At 43.5% G+C, this 24,665-nt stretch overlaps 1 protein-coding gene across 1 annotated transcript in view; it reads right to left on the reverse strand.

The window, feature by feature from the left end:
* Positions 1 to 17,689, reverse strand: part of mydgf (myeloid-derived growth factor) — a 78,341-nt gene extending 60,652 nt beyond the window's left edge. Inside the window, exon 1 of the mRNA XM_078555712.1 lies at positions 17,503 to 17,689. Coding sequence (XP_078411838.1) covers positions 17,503 to 17,640 — 138 coding nt within the window. The 5' untranslated portion in view covers positions 17,641 to 17,689. The remainder of the gene's footprint in view (positions 1 to 17,502) is intronic.
* Positions 17,690 to 24,665: the final 6,976 nt, after the last annotated feature.

A 24,665-nucleotide genomic window follows, 5' to 3' on the forward strand; every position in this document is an offset into this window, starting at 1 on the left:
ACCTATTGGTATGTTGTTAATGACCTCCAAATATCAAATCACTAGCCAATCTAACAACCTAAACAATGAAACAATATTCTTCCACATAGCTTTTGTAAAAGAAAATTGCATGGGCTAGGAGCATTATGGCATTATAGAAGAAATGTATTTACTAAAATGAATCATATTAACAGACATTTGTGATAAATGTACATATGACCATGTAAGATTGGAAGCAGTGTATTTGCTGACTGAGTTACCTGTATGATTGTGAATCTAGCAATTCCACTCACTCCCTTGAATAAACAGATCTTTCAATTACAACAATTGTTGAGTTGCCTACTATCAGCCATTTAATCTGTGGGCTGTGCTACCCAATGGACTCTACAACATTAATAAAATAGAAAAGTAGGACTGTCAGTACTCCCCTTGGGAAAACCTGCATCTTTATGGTTATGGATACTATCGACAGGTTGGATTCCATTTACAAAACTCAAAGTTGCAAAGGCAGAGAAGCCAGAAAGCAAGTGTCATTATACTGTTACCAGAGCATAATCTTTTTTTAAAAAAATACTGCACTTGTGACACAGTACATTAGTTTTAACACTCCCCATATAGATTGCAGAAACCATCAAATGTTGTATTTTGTGCTGTAATTTTTCTTTATGCTTCATTAAAAGTGAGATCTGATATCAGCTTAGAGCTTATTAATTTCTAAGGATAGTCATGAGATTTCAATTACAGTAAAGTCCCACCATTCAGCGTGTTATGTTCCCGTGAAATCTCGCAAATGGCGAGACGAAATTATGAACAACAAACATACTTTACAATGGGAGTCAATTAGATAGGTTCCAGCCATCCTAAAATTTTACATGTATAAAGGATTTTACATGTATAAAGTACTTTACTTGGGAGTGGAGGTGGACTGCGATCAGGAATTAAATTGCAGCTAGAAGGAACAGCCACATGTAAACAATGGCAGACAAGGCACAAGCAGTGCACGCTTTCTACTGCAGGAAATATGTCATGGACACCTTCCCTTTTTTAATGTTATTTAGGCGGTTTTTCTTTCTTTCAGCATTTTCTAAAGATGGCTTCTGTTTTTTATTTTTAAAACCGCAGATAAGTGAGCATTTTGCGTGGAATTGGTGAACTGGTGTACAAAGACTTTTGCGTGCATAAGCAAATTCACGAAAGAGGAAGTCACAAATGGCGGGACTTTACTGTAAATGTATCTCCATGCTCATTCACCCAAATACATTGATATAATATCCCTTGCATCTGCTGCCATGCATTCCTTTTTAGCGTACTGCTATCACAACATTATACAAGGGGAATAAAAATACACAAACTTTAGTGCTGTCAAAAATGTTTCGGCAAAGCTTTTAATTTACATTGTTTCCACTAGTATTTAATTTAGCTGTAAAGTTCAAAATGTTCTCCCCAGAAAATCCATATTTATACAAAGATAAAATATGGTGGATGCTGGAAATCTGAAATATAAATAGAAAATGCTCAGTCGGTCAGGCAGCATCTGTGGAGAGAGAAACAGTCAACTTTACAAGTCAGTGACCTTTCTTCAGAACTGGCAAAAGTTTTGACAAGAGGTCACCAACCTGAAAGGTAGCTTCCGTTTTTCTCTCGCTACAGATGTTGTCTGATCTGCTGGGTATATCCAACATTTTCCATTTATATACCCATATTTATAAATGTTGTGTTCAGTGTTTCAAAGTAATTTATGTACAAAATTCCAAGATAATTTAATTCACAGAATTTAAGATGCACTTCATTTCTTGAAATATTCCATTATAAACAGAACCAATTAAGTTACCATGGCTATATGACTCTTCAGTAACTATCCTGGAACCTGTTCAACTTTAACCAGAAATCACTAGTCAAGAGAAAAATGTGAAGCAAGAGAATTTAGTTAAATAAACCCAGAGCAATAAAGCATGACAGGGAGTAATTATTGTATACTATGTGCACTTGACTTCATTGCTTAACCTGATTTATTCTACATAATGACTATATTTCACCTGCAAGATGAAATAAATAAGCTCTCATTCTGGTGTGCTTGCTCTCCAAGCTACATTCAGATGATCAATCTCCCTTGCCCTGACATTTCAAATATAAAAACCTCAAGTAATATCCATTCCAATTGTGAGGTAGCATTTTTAGTATGTTGGATACAAACTGCTTTAACACTGCTATACATTGTTTAAGCTTCAAGTGGTTTAATTTTTTTAAATTCTTTTCACAGGAGGTGGACGTCATTGGCTAGGCCAGCATTTACTGCTCATAACCAATTGCCCTCAAGAAGGCGCTGGTGAGCCACCTTTGAAACACTGCAGTCCATGTGGTGGAGGTACACCCACAGTGCATTCGGGAGGGAGTTCCAGGATTTTGACCCAGTGACAGTGAAGGAACGGCAGTATATTTCTAAGTCAGGATGGTAAGTAGCTTGGAAGGGAATTTCCAGGTAGTGTGTTAGGTGCTGTCGAAGGAGCCTTAGTAAGTTGTTGCAGAGCATCTTATAGATGGTACATGTTGCTGTCGCTTTGCATGAGTGAATGCTGAAGGTGGTGGATGGGGTGCCAATCAAGCAGGCTGCTTTGTCCTGGATGGTGTCGAGCTTCTTGAGTGTTGGTGGAGCTGCAGTCATCCAGGCAAGTGGAAAGTATTTCATCACACTCCTGACTTCTGCCTTATAGATGGTGGGAGGCTTTGGGGAGTCAGGAGGTGAGTTACTCGCCTCTGGCCTGCTCTTGTAGCCACAGCATTTATGACTGGTTCAGTTCAATTTCTGGTCAATGGTAACCCCAAGGATGTTGATAGTGAGGGATTCAGCATTGTAATGCCATTGAGTGTCATGGGGTGATGGTTAGATTTTCTCATGTTGGAGATGGTCATTGCATAAAGTTTGTGGGGCGCAAATGTTACTTGTCACTTATTCGCCCAAGCCTGGGTATTGTCCAGGTCTTGCTGCAGATGGGCAGAGACTGCTTCAGTATCTGAGGAGTCATGAAAGGTGCTGAACATTGCACAGTCATCCGCAAACATCCTCATTTCTGATTTTATGATGGAGGGAAGGTAATTGATGAAGCAGCTGAAGATGGTTGGGCCTCGGACACTACCCTGAGGAACTCCTGCAGCGATGTCCAGGGATTGAGAATGTCAACCTCCGACAACAACCATAACCATCTTCCTTTGTGCTCCAACCAGTGGAGAGTTTTCCCCTTTATTCTCATTGGCTTCAATTTTGTTAGGGCTTCCTGATGCCCTACCCGGTCAAATGCTGCCTTGATGTCAAGGCCAGTCATTCTCCCATCACCTCCAATTCAGCTCTTTTGTCCATGTTTGAACCAAGCCTGTAATCAGGAGCTGAGTGACCCTGGCAGAACCAAAACTGAGCTTCAGTGAGCAGGTTATTGCTGAATAAATGCCACTTGATAGCACTGTCGACGACCCCTTCATCACTTTGCTGATGATCAAGAGTAGACTGATGGGACAGTAATTGTCCAGGTTGGATTTGTCCTGCTGCAACAACTCTCCAAAAGACAAGTACAATTAAGAAAGCACGTCATTATTTTTATTCTTTCACGGGATGTTGGCGTTGCTGGCTAGGCCAGCATTTATTGCCTATCTCTAACTGCCCTTGAGAATCGCTTATGAGATGCACTGAAAAGTGTATGTTATCTTGTTATGCAATTTTCTTTACACAACTGCTTCAGGATTGCTGCATTGAAAAGGGTAACTGCTCATCACACCTCAAAATTTAAAACATTTTACAAATAGCATATCCAGGTGTTTGTTGGCAGAATTAAATGCCAATTTTGATTCATATTCTAAGCTATATGTTTCTGGAACTTTGATATTTACTAACTGTCCTATATCAAAAATTACCTTTTTCACTCCAACAAGATACCATGGGGAAATGTAAAGATGAAGTAAAAGTAATGTGGAGAGCAATGCTATTGGGGTTTTTTTGGTTAATTGATGTATTTTATTATTTAATGAGTCCTGAACCTCAAGTACTCATCACCACAGAAAATGCTGTGCATAACAGTAACGCGAAGAAAATGCTCCTAATGTGACTGGTTTTAGTGAGGAAAATAGTATTAATTTAAGATGTATTCTAACTCCCCAGCTCTATCCCTGTAAAACTCCTATGGGCTGGATTTTACAGCCCTCTTCACTGACATGTTTCCAGCAGAGCAGGGGAAGATGTAAAATATGCCAGGTGGGTAGCCCACCGCCTTCTCACCTACCGCCCCGACCATGTCCCCATAATACAGGGGGTGGGGTAAGATGCCCACTAGGCTGCCCATCCCTAGGCCGAGTAACACCTTTAAGTGGCCAATTAATGGCTACTTAAGAACCAAAATTTGCCTCCACTACCAAAATACACTGGGCAGTGGAAGGCAGGCGAGAGTGGGAAGGCGTTTTTTTCCACCAAAGTTGGTGAAAGGGCAGGAAGGAGAGGGGGGATACCTCCTTCAGCCAGTGCCCTGTGCGCATTGGTGACAACAGCCCTCTGTAAGACTGTCAGTCCCTCCCCTGTGTGTCTCGCTACCTGGCCTCCAAATTACCACCCCTGCCGCCCCCCTGACCCCTGGATGCTTGATCCCCCTCTGCCCAAAAAGGTCTGACTACCTGTCTCTGGAATCTATGCTGTCTTACTCGTGGAGATGCTTCCAGTGCCAGCAGCGGCCACAACTGAGTTCTAACACTGCTGGAACTGCAAGAGTTGGCGGCCAATCAGATTAGCTGGCAGCTTGAGGGCTGGACTTCCTTCCAGTGAGGGGCAGAAGTCCCACTCTCTATCTGTTCAGGCCACACATCGTGTAATATCACTGCAGGGCTGCCTTTTTTAAAGTTGGTCAGTTTGCAATTGACTTTTCTAATGGGGTGGGGTGAGCAGTGTGTCCCCCACCAGTAAAATTCAACCTATATAAAATGAGCTTTGTCATTCTCAAAAAACCTTTTGATCACACAGACATACATCTACTAAATCAGCATGAATAAGCATTAAATTTGATAAATAACTCAGGCTTACGAAGGATAGAGGAGGAAATGAAAAAAGTCACAATGGAGCTGTTCAGGCACATGACAAGTGGAAATGGAGCAGATAGATGTTGGCTAATGGACAAAAATCAAATGGTTAGGAGTAATTCATGCTGCACAGATTAGAGAATGATTGGAAGCAGTATAGTCCATGGATCAGTGCTGGGCTCATATTGTTCTCAATATATGAAAGTAATTTGTACTTGGGCACATGGAACACAATACTGGCATTTGAGGACACCAAAAAAGTTTTGTGAATAGCATGAAGTGCAAAAGACTTTAGGGGCACATGGGCAGATTATCAGAATAGATGAATAGGTTGCTGATACAATTTAATGCTGCCAAAGGTAACACCCAGCATAACTGCAAAATATAAGTTGGTGCAACTTGGAAGGAAATACAGGGTTTGACAGCATAAACTTAATGATAGCTGCTAAACAGCAATAAATTTAAATAGTAAATACAAAATTTCTCAAAAGTCCAAGTGCATGAAGATAAAGCCATAAAAATAAATAGACACATGAAGCACTTGAGTAATAAAGGTTAAGAGAAATTGTTTGTCCATAGTGATAGCATATTTAAGCTTTAAACACACTAATAAACAAAGAGCGCTTAAGCCACACAGAACACAGTATAGATTCACCACCATAATACAAGGAATGAGAATGATAATTGATGGGAAATTGACATTCTGCATTTTTTTCCATTGGAGCATAGAGGTTATAAGAAGACTTAGTAGATTTTTTTAAGCTATTAAGGGCTTTGAAGGTGAATAAGGAAAGACCATTTTCTCCGAAAAAAAGAGCCAGTGGTGGTTCATCAATTTAAAACTCTCATTAAAAATGAGATATGGGGGTTGGTTGGAGGAATTGTTACAAGCACTGAATAATCTCTCCTGTAAGATTCTGTTTACTATGAGAAGGCCTTTTTGTCACTTGATCTACTACTTTATTAAGTAACAATATTCAAAGCTGTACATACTTTATTGAAGACAATTCTTTCAAAATGCATGAACAGGTTTATAAATACAGGACTATACGATTGCATCATTAACATGATGGGACTGGTAACCGGAGCTTGGAGAATGAGGCCAGAGCTGATTTATGCCATGTCCCACATTTTTTTTCTTTTTACATAAAGCGAGCAGCAACAAAGGGTAAAACCAGTTAGATACTGGTCTTACCCCAACCTTGATTTTGTATGGTATTTCTTGAGCCTTCTCAGCACAGACACAACCACCTATTTTTTTATAACATCCAAAGTGACGTCTACGTAGAGTAATAAAGGGAAAGAATCAGATACAGCTTCAACAACAATGACAACAGCTTGCATTTATATTCCTGAAATTCAGGAAATGGACTCACTAGATTGGAAGTTAGCAAATGTAACACTCCTTTTCAAGAAAGGAGGGAGTGTGAGAACAGGGAACTACAGGCCGGTTAGTCTGACAGCAGTCATTGGCAAAATGCTGGAATCTATCATTAAAGGAATTCTAACAATGCGCTTAAAGCATGGTATGATCAGTACATGTCAACGTGGTTTTACAAAAAGTCCTATTTGACAAATTTACTAAGAGTTTTTTGAGGTTGTAACTAGTAGGGTAAAGGGGAACCAGTAAGATTTTTAAAAATTCATTCATGGGATGTGGGCATCGCTGACTAAGCCAACATTTATTTCCCCCTACAAGATGCACTGCAGCGACTCACCAAGTTTTCTTTGGCAACACCTTCCAAACCTGTGATCTTTACCACCTAGACAGGCCCTTGAAGAAGCAGAGCAAAAGGTGGATGGAAACACCACCACCTGCAAGTTCCCTTCCAAGTCACACACTTGTCCTGTCTTGGAACTACATTCTTTCACGGGATATGAACCGTGAAATGCTGGCTAGGCCAGCATTTATTGCCCATCTCTAATTGCCCTCGAAAAGGTTGTGGTGAGCAGCCTTCTTGACTGTTGTAGTCCATGTGGTGTAAGTATACCCACAGTACTGTTAGGAAGAGAGTTCCAGGATTTTGAGCCAGTGACAGTGCAGGAACAGTAATATATTAAGTCAGGGTGGTGAGTGGCATGGAGGGGAACTTCCAGGTGGTGGTGTTCTCATGTATCTGCTGCCCCTGTCCTTCTGGATGGTAGTGGCCATGGGTCTGGAAGGTGCTGCCTAAGGAGCCTTGGTGAGTTTCTGCAGTGTATCTTGTAGATGGTACACACTGCTGCCGCTTTGCATTGGTGGTGAAGCGAGTGAATGTTTGTGGATGGGGTGCCAATCAAACGAGCTGCTTTGGGTCAAGCTTCTTCAGTGTTGTTGGAGCTACATTCATCCAGGCAAGTGGAGAGTATTCAAAAACATTCGACTTGTGCCTTGTAGATGGTGGACAGGTTTTGGGGGTCAGGAGATGAGTTACTCGCCGCAAGATTCTGAGCCTCTGACCTTCTCTTGTAGCCACAGTATTTATATGGCTAGTCCAGTTCAGTTTCTGGTCAATGGTATCCTACAGGATCTTGATAGCGGGGGACAGTTTTATTCTCTCTTGTTGGAGATGGTCATTGCCTGGCACTTGTGTAGCGCCAACATTACTTGCCACTTGTCAGCCCAAGCCTGAATATTGTGCAGGTCTTGCTGCATTAGGATATAAATTTCCAAAATGCATTTGATAAGATACTACACAAAAAGTCCATTGGCAAGAAAACGGCTCATGGAGTTCAGGGTAATATAGTAGCGCGGATAGAGAATTGGTCAGTGGAAAGGAAGCAAAGAGTAGACATAAACGGGCACTTTCAAGTTGACAGGCTGTGACTAGTAGGGTACTGCAAGGATCAGTGCTGGAGCCTCAGCTATTTACAATCTATATTAATGACTTAGATGAAGAGACAGAGAGTAATGTATCCAAGTTTGCTGACGATGCAAAGCTACTTGGAAATGTAAGCTGTCAGGACAGAAAGACTGCTGCTGCAAAGAGCCATAGACAGGTTAAGTAAGTGGGAACAAGATGGCAGATGGAGCATAATGTGGGTAAGTGTGAGGTCATTCACTTTGGTTGAAAGAATAGAAAAGTGAAATATTTTTTGCAAGGTGTGAAACGTGTAAATGTTGATGTTCAGAGACTTGGGTGTGCTTGCACAAGGAATGCAGAACGTTACCATGTAGGTACAGCAGGCAATTAGGAAGGCAAATGGCATGTTGGCCTTTATTGCAAAGGGAATGGAGAGGAGGAAAAAAGAAGCCTTGCTACAACTGTATATCTGGAATATTGTGTGCAATTTTGGTCTCCATTTTTAAGGAAGGATATACTTGCATTGGAATCGATACAGCAAAGGTTCAGTAAATAGGCCAACCAACTCATCCCAGGGACCAATGATAATAGGCTGAGTAAAGTGGGTCTATATTCTCTGAATTTGAGAATGAGAGGCAATCTCATTGAACATATGAAATAGGAGCAGAAGGAGGCCATTTGGCCCCTCAAGCTTGCTCCACCATTCATTAGCATGGTTGATCTGTTTGTAATTTGAATTCCACATTCCCATCTACCCCCGATAACCTTTGATTCCCTTGCCTAACAAGCATCTATCTACTTCCGCCTGAAAAATATTCAATGACCCATCTCCATTGCTTTCTGAGGCAGTGTTCCAAAGTCAGGCAATCCTGAGAGAAAAAAATTCTCAGTGGTCCTAAAAGGGAAACCCCTAATTTTAAAACAGTGCCCCCTAATTTTGGACTCTCACACAGGGAAACATTCTCAGCATGGCAAAGTGGTACTGTCACTGGACTGGTAATCCAGAGACCCAGGGTAATGCTCTGAGGACCTGTGTTCAAATCCCACCACAGCAGATGGTGGAATTTGAATTCAATAAAATATCTGGAATTAAAAGTCTAATGATGACCATGAAACCATTGTCAATTGTCGCAAAAACCCATCTGGTTCACTAATATCCTTTAGGGAAGGAAATCTGCCGTCCTCACCTGATCTGACCTACATGTAATTCCTGATCCGCAATAATGTGGTTGACTCTGAAATGGAGCAAGACACTCAGTTGTATTAAACCTCTAAAAAGACAATAAAGAGGAATGAATCCAGACAGACGCCCCAGCATCAACCCAGGCACTGGAAACGACAACAGCAAACGCAGCACTGTTGACCCTGCCAAGTCCTCCTTACGAACATCTGGGGGCTTGTGGCAAAATTGGGAGAACTGTTTCAAAGACTAGTCAAGCAACAGCCTGACATAGTCATACTCAAGGAATCATATCTTACAGATCATGTCCCAGACACCACCATCTCCATCCCTGGGTATGTCCTGTCCCGCCAGCAGGACAGACCCAGCAGAGGTGGTGGCTCAGTGGTATACAGTCGGAAGGCACCAATGCCCTGTATAATTAAGCATAATATCCTTACTTTTATGTTAAATTCCTCTCGTAATAAAGGATAGAATTCCATTAGCCTTCTTAATTACTTGCTGTACCTGCACACTAACTTCTTGTGACTCATGCACTAAAACACCTAGATCCCTCTGCAGCTCGGAATTCTGCAGCGGTTCTCTGCTTAAATAATACTCTGCTTTTTTATTCTTCCTGCCAAAGTGAACAACTCCGCATTTTCCCACATTATACTCCATCTGCCAAATTTTTGCCCACTCACTCAACCTATCTCTATCCGTCTGCAACCTCCTAATGTACTCTTCACGACATACTTTCCCATCTATCTTTGTGTGATCCGCAAATTTAGCTATCATGCCTTCACTCCCCTCATCTAAGTCATTGATATAAATTGTAAGTTAAGGTCCCAGCACAGGCTCCTGCAGGACTGCACTCACACATCCTGCCAATCAGAAAAAGTCCAATTTATGCATACTCCTTTTGCTGCCAGCCAGCCAATCTTCTATCCATGCTAATACTTTATCCCCTACACCATGAGCTTTTATCTTCTGCAAAAACCTTTTGATATGGCACCTTATTAAATGCATTCTGGAAATCCAAATACAGCACGTCTACAGGCTCCCTTTTATCCACACTGCATGTTACTCCTTCAAAGAACTCCAATAAATTGGTTAAGCACAATTTCCCTTTCACAAAACCAGGCTGGCTCTTCCTGATTACCTGGAGCTTCTCTAAGTGCCCAACTATTACCTCAATGATCAATTTTAACACTTTCCCCATGGCAGACGTCAAGCTAAGTAGCCTATAGTTTGTTTTCTGCCTCCCTCCCTTCTTGAATAAGGGGTCATATTTGCTCCTTTCCAATCTGATGGAACCTTTCCAGAATCTAGAGAATTTTGGAAAATTAACACGAAGTACTACCTCATTAGCCATCTCTTTTAAGACCCTAGGGTGAAGTCCATCAGGGCCTGAAGACTTGTCAGCCTGCAGCTCCATCAGTTTGCTCAGTATCACTTCCCTAGTGATTGTAATTTCACTAAGTTCCCCTTCCACCTCCTGTTTTATAGCTATTACTGCAATGGTTTTTGTATCCTCTGTAGTGAAGACAGAAAAAAAATATTTGTTCATTTAATCCACCATTTCCTTACTGTCCACTTTAACTCCCCATTGTCACTCTCTAGAGGACCAACACTCACTTTACTTACTCTTTTCCTTTTTTAAATACCTGTAGAATCTGTTGCTATTCGTTTTTACATTTCTAGCTAGCTTCCTCTCATACTCTAATTTCTTTCTCCTGATTAACCTTTCAGTCATTCTCTGCCGTTCTTTGTATTCCGATCAAACATCTGACCTGCCACTCATCTTTGCGCAGCTATATGCTTTTTCTTTAAGATTGGATGCTCTCCTTAAACTTTAGTTAACCACAGGCGGTGGGTCCTCCATTTAGAGTTTTTCTTTATAGTCGGAATATACTTATTCTGAGTATTCTGAAATATCCCCTTAAATGTCTGCCACCGCATCTATATTGATCTATCCACTAGCCTAGTATCCCAGCTCACTTTAGCTAGCTAAGCTTTCATGCCACATATTTACCCTTATTTAAGTTTAAAATACTAGTCTTGGGCACACTTGTTTCTCCCTCAAAATAAATGTAAAATTCAATCATATTGTGGTCACTGCTACCTAGGGGTGCATTCACTCTGAAGTCATTAATTAATCCTGTCACATTACACAATACCAAGTCTAATATAACCTGCTCTCATGTTGGTTCCAGAACGTGCTGCTCTCAGAAACTCTCTCAAAAGAATTCCATCAACTCCTCATCCAGGCTACTACTGCCAATCTGATTTTTCCAGTTTATATGTAGATTAAAATCACCCATGATTATTGCCGTCCCTTTATCACATGCAGCCAATCTTGTATACTTTGTCCTAAACTGTGGTTACAGTTAGGGGGCCTGTAGACCACTCCCACTAGTGACTTCTTTCCCCTACTATTCCTCATCTCCACCCAAACTGATTCTACACCCTGATCTCCTGAACCAAAATCATCTAACTATTGCACCACTGCCATCCTTGATCAACAGTGCTACCCCTCCACCTTTGCCTAGCTTCCTATTCTTCCTGAAAGTCATGTACCTTTCAATATTCAACCCAATCCTCGTCATCCTGCAGCCATGTCTCTGTAATGGCTATCGGGTCATATTTATTTATTTCAATGTGTGCTATCAATTCATTTACTTTGTTATGAATGCTATGCGCATTCAGATACAGAACTTTTAGTTTTGTCTTTTGGTTATCTCTATAACATCTAGTCATGACTACTAGTGTATTCTTAGGGATTATCTCTCTGTCCCTTCCTGCTACTCTATGGCCCTCTCTTCCCATATTACTATTATGGTCTCCTGCCTTGAATCTGCCCCTTGATTTGCCACATCTACCCAAGCCTGATCCTTCAACCCATTTAGTTTAAAGCCCTTTCTACTTCCCTGGTTATGCAGCTCGTAAGAAGTCATCCCAGCACAGTTCAGCTGTAGATCGTCCCAACAGTACAGCTCCCATTTTCCCAGTAGCAGAACCCACTTCTCCCACACCAGTCTTTGAGCCATGCATTCCTCTCTCTAATCTTATTTGCCCTTTGCCAATTTGCACGTGGCTCAGGTAATAATCCAGAGATGATTACCTTTGGGGCTTCTTAATTAGCTTCCTAGCTTCTCATACTGACTATGCAGAACCTCCTTCCTTGTCCTGTCAAAGTCATTGGTACCTACATGGCCCACGACAACTGGATCCTCCCCCTCCCACTTCAAGTTCCTCTCCAGCCCTGAGCAGATGTCCCAAATCCTGGCACTAGGCAGGCAACACTGCTTTCTGGACTCTCACTCTTTGTTGCAGAGAACAGTGTCAACCCCCGTCATTATCCTAACCCCTACTACCTCTACATTCCTTTTTGCTCCCACCGCTGGAATGGCTTCCTATACCATGGTGTCATGGCCAGCCTCCTCATCCACCCTGCAGACCTCGTTTTTGTCTACACAGCTTGTAAGCACCTCCAACCTGTTTGACAATTGTAAAGTCGGAGGCTCCTCCATAACTGTCTGTTCACCCCACTGCCTGCTTCACTCAGACGCATCCTCCTGTCCCTCAACGCTGACCAAAACAGAAAACTCTATTCCAAGAGGTATGACCATCTTCTGGAACAAAGTGTCCAGGTATTTCTCCCCCTCATGTTGTGCAGTGTTTGCAGTTTGGCTTCCATATCAATAATCTTGATCCAAAATCCCTCCAGCTGCTTACACTTCCTGCAGATGCGTTTGTCCTCGATCGCCTTGGCGTCCAAAAGCTCCCACATTCCACAGCTGGACCATAACATCTGTCCTGGCATTGTTACTTGTGTTACTTAGTTAACTTGATTTAATTACTCGCTTAATTAACTTAGAATAATTCCTACGTATGCCACACCCCTTTCCCCCATGCACCGAGTTCCCATATGAAACTAATTCATCACTTACTCAGTCTCCGTCTCACTCCGGCATAGTCGCCTGTCTCCACACTCACCTCTTACTGATAGTGCAGTTTGAAAAGCCTTGTCGCTTTTATAGACCCTCTGATATGTCACTAGCTAGTTTAGCTTCCTGCTACAGTAATTAACACCACTTGAACCAACTGCTTTCAGGTGATTGACAGATAACTGCCACTCCAGGCAGTTCTCTACTCAACAAGCTAACCTAACTTACTCGAAGGTTAGTACTATGTCAGATCTTGATTCTTAATCTATAGTTAAAACCTGAATTTACCAGAACTTACCTGTGAACCTAATTCATTACTCAGTTTCTGTCTCACTCAGGTGCAGTCGCCTGTCTCCTCACACACCCCTTGATAGGGTAAAGACTAAGGTATTCCCCTGGCTGGGGAACCTAAAACATGGGGGCACTGTCTCAGAATAAGCAGCTAATCATTTAGGACTGAGCTGAGAAGAAATTACTTCACTCAAAGGGTTGTGAATCTTTGGAGTTCCCTACCCCAGGGGGTTGTGGATGCTCCATCATTGAATACAGGTAAGTCCAAGGTAGATTTTTGATCTCAAGAAATCGAGGGATATGGGAAGCAGACAGGAAAGTGAAGTTGAAGCCGGAGATCAGTCATGATCATACTCACGGAGCAGCAGGCTTGATGTAGTATAGTCTTCTCCTGCTCCTATTTATTGTGAATGCTTTATCTCAGGGAATAGTTAAGACATAACCTTCTGATCCACCAGACTAACTATGTGCTGGCAATTTATTCCAGAGGGCTATACGAGAGCCCACTATAAAGTTATTCATCAATGATTACATTTGCAATCTGACAATTACATTTACAACTGGCTCAGTAAAATTCGGATGCAGCCCTACAGAACTTTAAAAATCACAAATTTGTTTCCAGGTCTGTACCAAATCAGCCAATCTACTAAAATGACAGAGGAACATTACATTCTAAAATGGGTTCCTATTCAATATCTCTAATGCAGTCACTGCCATATGTGAGAAGGAAGTTGTGACTGGCTGTCATGCACCAATTATGAATAATCTCCTGATGCCAATTGACTTGGTTCACACATTAAGTACCACCATGGAGAAAATTTCAGAGCAACAGTCAACCATAGAACCATAGCCCTGGAAAAGGCACAACCTTCAAGAGACAAGAGAACACAAACATTATGGGTGAAATGGCCTCTTTCTATGCTCTAAATTTCTATGAGACACTGAAAATTACAGGAACGCTCGAGTATGCTAATTCTGGAGAGATTTTTACATTGCAGTGCTAAATACCTATATGTGTTTTTTTATATTCTATTATCCCATCTTTTTATAAGTAAACATGATTAAGACTGAACTTTTTTTTTCATTTAACACCAAATGCAATTGGTACTGTGACTATAAAAATGAATGCAGGGCATGAAAAGTCAATCTTCACTCAGAAAACCAGATGCTTTAGAATTACACAGCTCAGTAGTGTACCCAGCAAACCGTTCCAACAGAAGGATTGCAAGGTAAAGCACTGGATGAATATGCAGTGTCAAATGAAGGCAGAGACAGAGTTCATGTGAACAAGTGAGAGATGGTTTGTGCACACCACCTCCTGGCCAAATTGACAGTAACAGCACAAGTCTGGGAATTAGACTTACTATCCTTCAGCTAGAGAATGAACAAAACAAAAAAGAACTTGGAAAAATAAACAGAACAGCATTAAATAATTTACTTCTTACTATAAGATTTTCTATTTAATATTCTACAAGTTAAAAGTAAATGATATTCTCAATCTCAATCTTACAAAGAAGAATATGAAAACCAAATGCCATGTAAAAGTGCTGCAAGTTCAATTTAGTGATACTGTAGATAGGTTTTAACATTTTATGGAAGGAAAGAAACACAATGTTGATAATATCTTAGTCCTTCTGTCCTTTAAGTGCTCTTCCTACATCAGAGCTAAATTCTTATATATTTCAGCAAGATGCAAGCCTACAGTAATCTTCCTTAATGTTGTCAATCAAGTAAGATGAAAAGTTATGCTTTTTGTAAGTCATTTAGAAAAAAAACTTAGTTAATTAAGCTTTTAAACGGAGATCACATATCAAACTCATGAACCAATAATCATTGTAGCTACGGAGCGGTTTTTAAATGGCCTAGCAGGGAGTCCAGTATTCAGTTTTGATGCAAAGTTTTATTGTTTAGACTGTTTTCTTGCTGCATTGCACAAGCACAGAAGTTGCACAGATGCATACTAAGACAGTCCATGCAAGTTACTTCTGAAAATGGGAAGGAAGAATCATAAGCAATCTGCTCTCCTTAAAATTCAGCAAAATATCCAGAAAAGATTATGAAGTGATATCATCTCAATAATTTACGTACAAGCAAGACATGTGAAACCTTCAACATGCTTTAAGAATAAAATCAAATCGAATGTCCGATGAGTGAAAGAAATCCTGAAAGACAGCCGAGAAAGTTTTGTACGTTACTAACAGATTAGTTCTTGAGTTGGACAGATATAAATCATTTTAAAACAAATCCAATCAGTCTCGTTTTATTCTCTTCCTCTCTTTTCTGAAGGAATTCACCTGAACCTCAACCTCTCTCAGCTACTGATTTACTTGTTGAGAACTTTGCATTTTCTTCACAAGTTGAGTTTTTAAAATTTGATTTAAAAGGCTATCTAGTTAAAAAAGCTAAATAAATGGTTTATGAAGGTCTGGATTGAATCTGCCTCCAACACTCTCAGACAGTGCATTCCAAATCCTAACCACACAGCTAAGAACGTTTTTCCAAAGATCTTATTTTGGTGTCCTCCGGTTCTCGATCCTTCCACCACCTGGAGCAGTTTCTCCCTATCTACTCTGTCCAGACCCCTTATGATCCTGATTACCTCCATCAAATCTCAATTTTCTTACCTCCAAGGAGAATAGCCCCAGCTTCTCCAACCTATCCATGTAACTAAAGTTTTCCATCCCTGGAACCATTCTCATGAATCTTTTCTGCATTCTCCCTAATGCATTTACACTCTTCCTAAAGGTTGGTGGAATTAGTAAACACTTCTACACACAAAGGGTGGTAAAAGTTTGGAATAATCTTCCACAAAGGGAAGTGATTTGAGATCAATTGTAAATTTTAAATCTGAGGGATGGATTTTTCTTAACTAAAGGTATTAAGAGATACAGAGCAAAGGCAGGTTACATGGAATTAAGTTGCAGATCAGCCATGATCTTACTGAATGATGAAACAGGTTCTAGGGCCCAAACAGCCTACTCCAATTGTTTACTGCTAAGATGAATTACACCCTGGCTCACCAAAACTTCCTGCACATATTCATCTGATAACGTAAAGTTCTTCAGTGCTCTGTTAAAGGGATTTCCAATTAAATTTTGCTGAGACTGTCACATACAGTGAATACTAATGTGATTGGTGAAAGGAAGATAGAAGTTTTCCCTGCAACTGAAAGGTAACTCTACAAGTTCAGCAACATAGATGTTAAATACTCCACCACACCTCAATGCTCCACCTGGGATTAGGCTCACTGGCTGCCGATTCCTCCACTGCCCACCTACCCTCCGCAGATCAGTCAGGTGTTTCCACCAGTTGCAGTGGGGGTCTTCCATTTCCCCATTTGCTTTTTAGTGGGCTATCTTAGGTGCCAGCTGTAGCTCCACTGGTAGCATTCTCACTGCCAAGTCAGAAGATTGTGGGTTCAAGTCCCAGTCCAAAACACAAATATCAAGACTGACATTCCAGTAGAGTACAGAAGGTGCACTTCCCTGTCACAGCTGCTGTCTTGTGGATAGGACATTAAACTGAGGCACCACCTCGGTTGGATGTAAAAGATCTCCTGGCATTAATTTGAAGGAGGGCAGGCAGGTAATCACTTATGTTTTGGATAACATTTATCACTCAAACATCAAAAGAAGGATTATCTGTTTTTTATTATTCATGGGATGTGGGCGTTGCTGGCTAGACCAGCATTTATTGCCCATCTCTAACTGTCCTTGTTCACAGGACGCTTTTAAGAATCAACCACATTGCTTTGGGTCTGGAGTCACATCGAGTAAATGACATGAGTGACCCAGATGGGTTTTTACAACAATTGGCAATGGTTTCATTAATTCCAGATTTTTACTGAATTCAAATTGCACTATCTGCCGCGGTGGGATTCCAACCCCAGTTCCCACAACATTACCGAGGAGTCTTGCTGTGAGCTGCCATGTTTCCCACATTACATCAAGGACTACACTTCAAAAGTACTTCAGTGGCCCACAAAGGACTTGGGGAGGTCCAGTGGCTCTGCGCTATACAAATGCACGTCAATCTGTTCCTGTCTGCGCTGAAACGCGAGACACCGCCAGTACCTGACTTCAGTGCGGGTCCAGTCACCGGACTCGGCCGTAACCGGGCTCGCGGAAATGAAGCTCGGCTTCCGCGGTCATTGCCAGGCCCCTGTAACAAGGCTGACGTGGCGGCTCCTCGCCTTGTCCAGGGGACCTGCCAGTCCGCTCCCCGGTGTCTCAGTCCGAGCACCCCGCCCACCGTCAGTCTCCCTCCCCAGTGCCCGACGCTCCCTTACCAGTGTCTCGCTGTGCGAGTGCACCAGGCCCCCGGGCCTGACATCGAACTCCCCGGTGCGCGAGCGCTCCGCCGCGCCGCTCGAGTCGGCCGCGCAAATCAGAATAACGGCCAGCAGCGCGCGCCCGACCCACGCCATCGAACCAACTGCTCCCGTCAGCAGCTGAGCGCCTCACTGCGCAGCCGCCCTGCTACCTACGGGTGGCCCAGCCGGCAGTTAACACGCGTTCTCGAAACGCCGTGGGCACCTCAAACCGCTGTTGAGTCTGGAGCCACCCGGCGAGACTGCACGTCAGCAGAAAATGGAGGTTGCACGCTCCGGTATTCGAGGTGTGACATTCCTCCAACCTCCATTTACATGTCTTTGCTCGATGTTCCTTAATGTAGCAACTTACATTTATATAGCACCTTCAATGTAGGTAAAATATCTCAAGGCACTTCAGAGGAATGTAATCAAACAATAATAATTGATGCAGAGCCAGAGAATGAGATTTTGGGCCCTAACTTCCAATTAGCTTTGGAAAGTGCTGGCCTGCAAAAATTAACAGAAATAAATACCTACTTGCCTGGTTTTGAAAATAACATTGAGACTTCTGTTTGCCAGAGCTGCTTGGGGCCTGCATCGAAAGAATCCTCGCCTTCATGGGATGTGGGCTTCGCTGGCTGGGCTAGTATTTATTGCCCATCCCTAGTTGCCCTTGAGAAGGTGGTGTTGAGCTGCTGCCTTCTTGAACCGCTGCAGTCCATGTGGTGTGTGCAGTTAGGGAGGGAGTTCCAGGATTTTGACTCAGTGACAGTGAAGGAACGGTGGTATATTTCCAAGTCAGGACTTGGAGGAGAACCTCCAGGTGGTGGTGTTCCCTTGTATCTACTGCCCTTGTCCTTCTTGATGATAGTGGTTGTGGGTTTGGAAGGTGCTGGCGAAGGAGCCTTGGTGAATTCATGCAGTGCTTCTTGTAGATGGTACACACTGCTGCCACTGTGCGTTGGTGGTGGAGGGAGTGAATGTTTGTGGATGTGGTGCCAATCAAGTAGACTGCTTTGTCCTGGATGGTGTCAAGCTTCTTGAGTGTTGTTGGAACTGCACTCATCCAAGCAAATGGAGAGTATTCCACCACACTCCTGACTTTTGCCTTGCAGATGGTGGACAAGCTTTGCGGAATCAGGAGGTGAGTTACTCGTTGCAGGATTCTGAGCCTCTGACCTGCTCTTGTAGCCACAGTATTTATATGACTAGTCCAGTTTAATTTCTAGTCAATGGTAACCACCAGGATATTGATAGTGGAGATTCAGTGATGGTAATGCCATTGAACGTCAAGGGTGATGGTTAGATTCTCTCTTGTTGGAGATGGTCATTGCCTGACGCTTGTGTGGCGCAAATGTTACTTGCCACTTGTCAGCCCAAGCCTGGATATTGGCAAATAACATTCGTGCCACACAAGTGCCAGGCAATGACCAGCTCCAGCGTATTCAAGGAGGCCACGCCCCCTTTTTATGGCACTAGCTGCCGTAAAGCATGGGGGGTGGTTGGTCTGGGCGTTGAGGTGAGGGGGTGGTCCAGGGGTTAGCAGGGTGGTAGTCCAGAGGTGGAAGAGGGTTGGGTGGACCAGGGGTTGAGAGGGGGTGCGGTCGGGGGGTTAAGGAGGGGGCAGGGGAGTGATCCGGTTGGGGGTAGGGGGGTTGAAGGGGAGGGAGTGGTTTGGGAGTGGAGGGGGTGGTCTGGGATTTGGGGGGCAAGGAGGTGGTTTGGGGATTGGGGCGGGTGGTTCAGGGGTTGAGAGGGGGTGTGGTCCGGGAGTTGAGGAGGGTGTAGGGGGCTGGTCCGGTGTTGAGGGGTGGAGATGGTGGTCCGGGGTTTGAAAGGGAGGAAGTGGTTCAGGGGTTGAGGGAGGTAGTCTGGGATTTGGGGGGGCGAGGTGGTGGTTAGGGGTGTGGTCCGGTGGTTGACGGGCGGGGGGGGTGTGATCCTGTGGTTGACTGGGGGAGGAGGTCGTGTAGCCCAGGGGTTGAGGGGTGGGGTAGTCAGAGGTCGGGGGGGTGGTTCGAGGTCGGTGGGGGGAGTTTGGTCGGGGGGGTGTCGGAGGGTGGTTGGGGGGGTCAGGGGGAGGTCGGGGGGGTTTGGGAGGTCACTAGTTCTCAGCATAGCGCAATTGTCCAGAGGAAGTGTGCACTTCTGGAGCAATTGCCATGCAAACCCTTATCTGGGAACTTGCCAGAGGGATTCCCCAGCCCAGCTTTTGGGTACCCCCCAAATGCGATGCTGGGGAGCGCAGAAGTTACAGGCCATTAGGATGGGTGACCAACAACTTGGTTAAAGAGATTTTAAAGAAGGCTGGATCCCATTTAAAAATGTAAGGACAGAAAGCGCTGGAAAAAACTTTGGAGAACAGTCATATTGGACTCGAAACATTCGCTAGAGTGGGACTTGAACCCACAACCTTCTGATTCATGAGGTGAGACTACATGGGGAATGTCCTGGACCTATCACTAAATAATGTCAATATCCTGGTGGTGTTACTGGCTCGGGGAGGGGGTTGTCCAGGGGTTGAGTGGGGTGTTGGGCTGAGGATTGGGGAGCGTGGTCCAGGTTTTGAGGGTGGTGGGTGGTCTGAGGGTTGATAACAGGGGCGATGGTCCGGGGAGTTGTCGGTGGAGGGTTCGAGGTCGGGGGTGGTCTGGGGGATCCACGATGTTGGGGGTTGCCGGAGGTCAGGGTGGTTGCTGGAGGTCAGGGTAGGGGATGTCGGAGATCGGGGCGGAGGGTGTCAGATGTCCGCGTGGGTGGTGTCGGAGGTCGGGGTGGGGGGTGTCGGGGTGGGGGGTGTCGGAGGTCGGGGTGGGGGGTGTCGGAGGTCGGGGTGGGGGGTGTCGGAGGTCGGGGTGGGGGGTGTCGGAGGTCGGGGTGGGGGGTGTCGGAGGTCGGGGTGGGGGGTGTCGGAGGTCGGGGTGGGGGGTGTCGGAGGTCGGGGTGGGGGGTGTCGGAGGTCGGGATGGGGGGTGTCAGAGGTCGGGGTGGAGGGTGTCAGGTCGTGGAAGCGTTGTCGAAGGTCAGGGGGTTGTCGGTGGGGGTGCTGTCGGAGGTCAGGGGGTCTCTGAAGTCGTTGGGGGGGTGGGAGGTGTGGGGTGTCCGAGTTCAGGGGGTCGGGGAGTCCCAAGGGGGTTGTTTGGTTGTGTGGGGGAGTTCCTCGTGCAGGCGGACAGGGGTCTATGGTGTGGGAGAAGTCCCTCGTTGGGCGTTTGGGGAAGTCCCGTGGGATCTGACTGGGTCTTTACAATAGTTACTCAGAAGTTAGAAAAGGTTTTAATTCTCCTAACTTTTTCTGGGTAACTATTGGTGTAACCCCGGTGGAACCATCCAACGTTTGCGATTTAAATCGCATTTTCGGATGGTTCCCAGCATAGCACAATTGTCCAGAGGAAGTGTGCACTTCTGGAGCAATTGCCGTGCAAACCCTTATCTGGGAACCTGCCAGAGGGATTCCCCAGCGCATCTTTTGGGTACCCCCAAATCCGACGCTGGAGCGCGGAAGTTACAGGTCCTTAGGATGGGTGACCAGCAACTTGGGTAAAAAGATTTTAAAGAAGGTTGGATCCCATTTAAAAATGTAAAGGCAGAAATTGCTGGAAAAAAACTTTGGAGAAGAGTCATATTGGATTCGAAACATCGAGCAAAATTTTTCGGCCCCTTTGCAGCGGGGGTGGGGCTGTAAAAATGCAGCAAGCTGTTCAAAAGTCCATTGACTTCAGCAGGACTGTAAAATCCCGCCCGCTTAAAATCCTACCCATTCACTAGAATTTTCCATTTGGTCCATCTGATTTATGCTGGCATTTATTCTACACATAAATCCCCTCTTAATCTAGCCCCATCAGCATAATCTTCTATTCCTTTCTCCCATATATGTTTACCTAACTTCCCCTTAAATGCATCTTTGCTATTCATCTAAACTATGCTTGTGGCAGTGAGTTGCACATTCCTACTACTCTTTAGGCAAATAAATGCCATATGGACACATTCATTATTCATCCTCTAGTGGCTGAGTGGTAGCACTTCTCCCTGTGCCATTGGCAACTTTTTCATACCTCTTGGGTCAAGTCCTGCAAATCCAGCCCTGGTGCCTCTGGAATGGAAAACCCACAATCTAGGTTCACAATGCAGTACTGAGGGAGTGCTGCATTGTCAGACATGAAAACAAGGCCCAAGACATCTCTTCGGCTGGATGGTCATGGATGAGTAGGAATCCTTTTGGTGTCCTGGTCAACAGTCCTTCCTCAGCTTGTACAGCAAAATTAGATTAACTGGTCATTACTTGGTTCATGGACATAACAAGGACTGCACTTCAAAACTAATTCATTGGAGGTGAAGTGCATTGGGACATCCAGAGGGTACAGGAACAAGAGTAGGCCATTCACCCTCTCGAGCTTGATCTGCTATTCTCTTAGATCATGGGAGATCTGTACATCAATTCCATTTACTTGTTTTTGCTCCATATTCCTTAATGTAACAACTTGCATTTATATAGCACCTTTAACAAAGGAAAATATCTCGAGGCACTTCACAGGAATGTAACCAAACAAAAATTGTTGCAGAGCCAGAGAAGGAGATAATAGAATGGGTGACCAACAACTTGGTTAAAGAGCTTTTAAGAAGGTGAAGAGAAAGAAAGTCTTGATGGGGGAATTTCAGACCTTGGGTAATATACTCAGCAAAGTGAGGAATGTTAGTGCTGGGCAAGGAAACATTTAACCAGTATCAAATGCCCAATGCCATAATCAATCATTCCCAAGTCAAGTGTATCAATGGTTAGATACAAAGTAAAGCTTCCTCTACTCTGCCCAAAGTATTTCAGGTCCCAACCTTGGAAGAATACCTCCTGCTGCACCAGTGTGACATTCTCTATTTCTCACACCAGTCATCTTGTGGTCTTCTCTGAGTGAGATTGCCAATTTGTTGCTGATTAGAAGTAATTTTGTGGTGTGACTCCAAGGCCACGAGGAGTTGGTGTGAGGCTGCCCTTCCACGTGCCATTGCAGCCAGCAGTCGGAGGAGATTTTATCCCAATATCTCTGAACTGGATTTGAACCAAGTTAACAGAAATACGACCAAATGATAGCAAATTTTCTGAGACATTGCCTGAAGATGTTGACGGCATCTGGGCACCAGGCTATAAAGTAAACTCACGGGTTGTTTGTAATGTCAGTGAAGATCTTTATTTAACAGCCTATAAGCTTAAATTATGTTGCAAAATCACAGCAGCAATGATTTTTACAAGCCTATCTAAATTAGACCGAAAGCTGGTTTCCAGGATTGACTGAGGCTGAGTAAACATTGACTTTGTAACATTGAACAGATGACTTTTCTTACATCGTCATGTTTCCAGTGACATCTGGATCCCTCCTGTGGCAATTGAGTTAGCACGCTGGGCTGAGGAAAAATAGATGGTCTCTCCAGAAAATACGGTCAGCTATTTAATTAACAGCAGCTTCATTCTCAAAAGCTGAACAGTTCTCTTGTTTTTAAGAAGAATCTCCCCTCCACTGGGATTAGAGTAGATAGGGGCTTTATGACCGGTATGGACACGATGAGCCAAAGGGCCTCTTTCCGTGTTGTAAAAGTCTATGACTCTATGACTCCTGAAGGTGCTGACTCTTGCTGCATAGTTTCTGGGCACTGGCTCTCTGCATTCCATAGGTGTTGACTCTTACTGCAGTATAGTTCCATGGTCATATCTCTAAATGGAGTACAGAGCTGATAGTGTCTTGGGTATGGTTACCTGGGTCACTCACTGGAATATGATTTCCACATGCACTGACCGTCCTTCAGGACACCAGCCATAATGCTGTTCTTCAGGTATGGGGCCAGACAGTGATGATTTTACAGAATTCTGAACAACAGTAAACAACACAGAAAAGGTGAGTCTGAATTACCACCATAAATTATGTTGCAAGGGTAAGACAGGAAGATACCAGTACAGACTAATAAAAGGTAAATTTATGACCAATATCAGGATGTTCTTCTTCACACACAGATTGGAATGGACCCTCAAGATAGAATAATGGGAACCAAAAGCCAATAAGTCATTTAACAAATGTATAAGTGGATGCTACAGTGGAGTGTGATTACAGTACCCGCTGCCTCCTCACTTCCTTTTCTTTCTCTTTCAAAAAGGTTTAATTTTATTTTTGTTTTCAGTTCTGATAAAGGATCTCACACCTGAAACATTTGTTTGCTTTTGCACTTTTTTGATGCTGACAGACATGCTCTGTATTGCAAACACCTGTACTTTGTTTTATTCCAGAACTTACACCTATTTTTCCTCTTTATCTCAATCTCTTTAAAGTTTGTTGTCTTATCAGCTCTTTGCAAGCATTCAGCTTTGCCTGGCATATGGATGCTGCAGCACTGTGTACCCAATAATAAGGTCCCCATCCATCCAGATTTGGCCAACAGTCCATATTTTGGAAAACTCTTTTTCTCTTGAATCAATGCCGGTTGTATCTCAGTGCCCTAAGACACAATCCTTGAGATTATTAAAAATCTTAGATTTCATCTCTCAGTTTGTTCTCAGTATAACGATATCTGCATCCCCATTTGCAATTCAGGTGCTATCTAAAAGTAGTAAGTGCATTGTCATACCACACAAAGACAGGCAGATGACAGACAGGCAGTAGAAGTCCACTTCTCTATCCATTAGATATTCTTACCTCAACCAAAACCATCAAAAGTACTAATCTAATCGTTAAGCTCACTGGTGTTTGTGAGACATAGATCTGCACTAAATGACTGCCATGTTTCACATAACAGCAACCAGATTTCAAAGAGTGATTCATTATGTGTGAAGCCCTTTGGGGTGCTTTGAGATAAGTAATATGCAGCTAGATAAATGTGAGTCAGTTCTTCATCTTTCTGTCTGTATCTCTCTCTCTCTTTCTCTCTTTCCTTCTTTCTTTTTGTTCCAAACGAACATTTGAATTAGGAGCAGGAGTAGGCCATTCGGAATTTGATACAATCATCGCTGATCTGATTGTGGCCTCAACTTTCCTTTTCTATCTACCTCCATACCCTTTAACTCCCTTGTCAATCAAGAATCTAACCAACTCAGCTTTAAAAATATTCAATAATCCTGTCTCCAATGCTCTCTGGGGAAAAGAATTCCACAAGCTAAT

This window comes from Cetorhinus maximus, chromosome 13 (genome assembly GCF_964194155.1).
Source record: "Cetorhinus maximus chromosome 13, sCetMax3.hap1.1, whole genome shotgun sequence".
Lineage (NCBI taxonomy): Eukaryota > Metazoa > Chordata > Chondrichthyes > Lamniformes > Cetorhinidae > Cetorhinus > Cetorhinus maximus.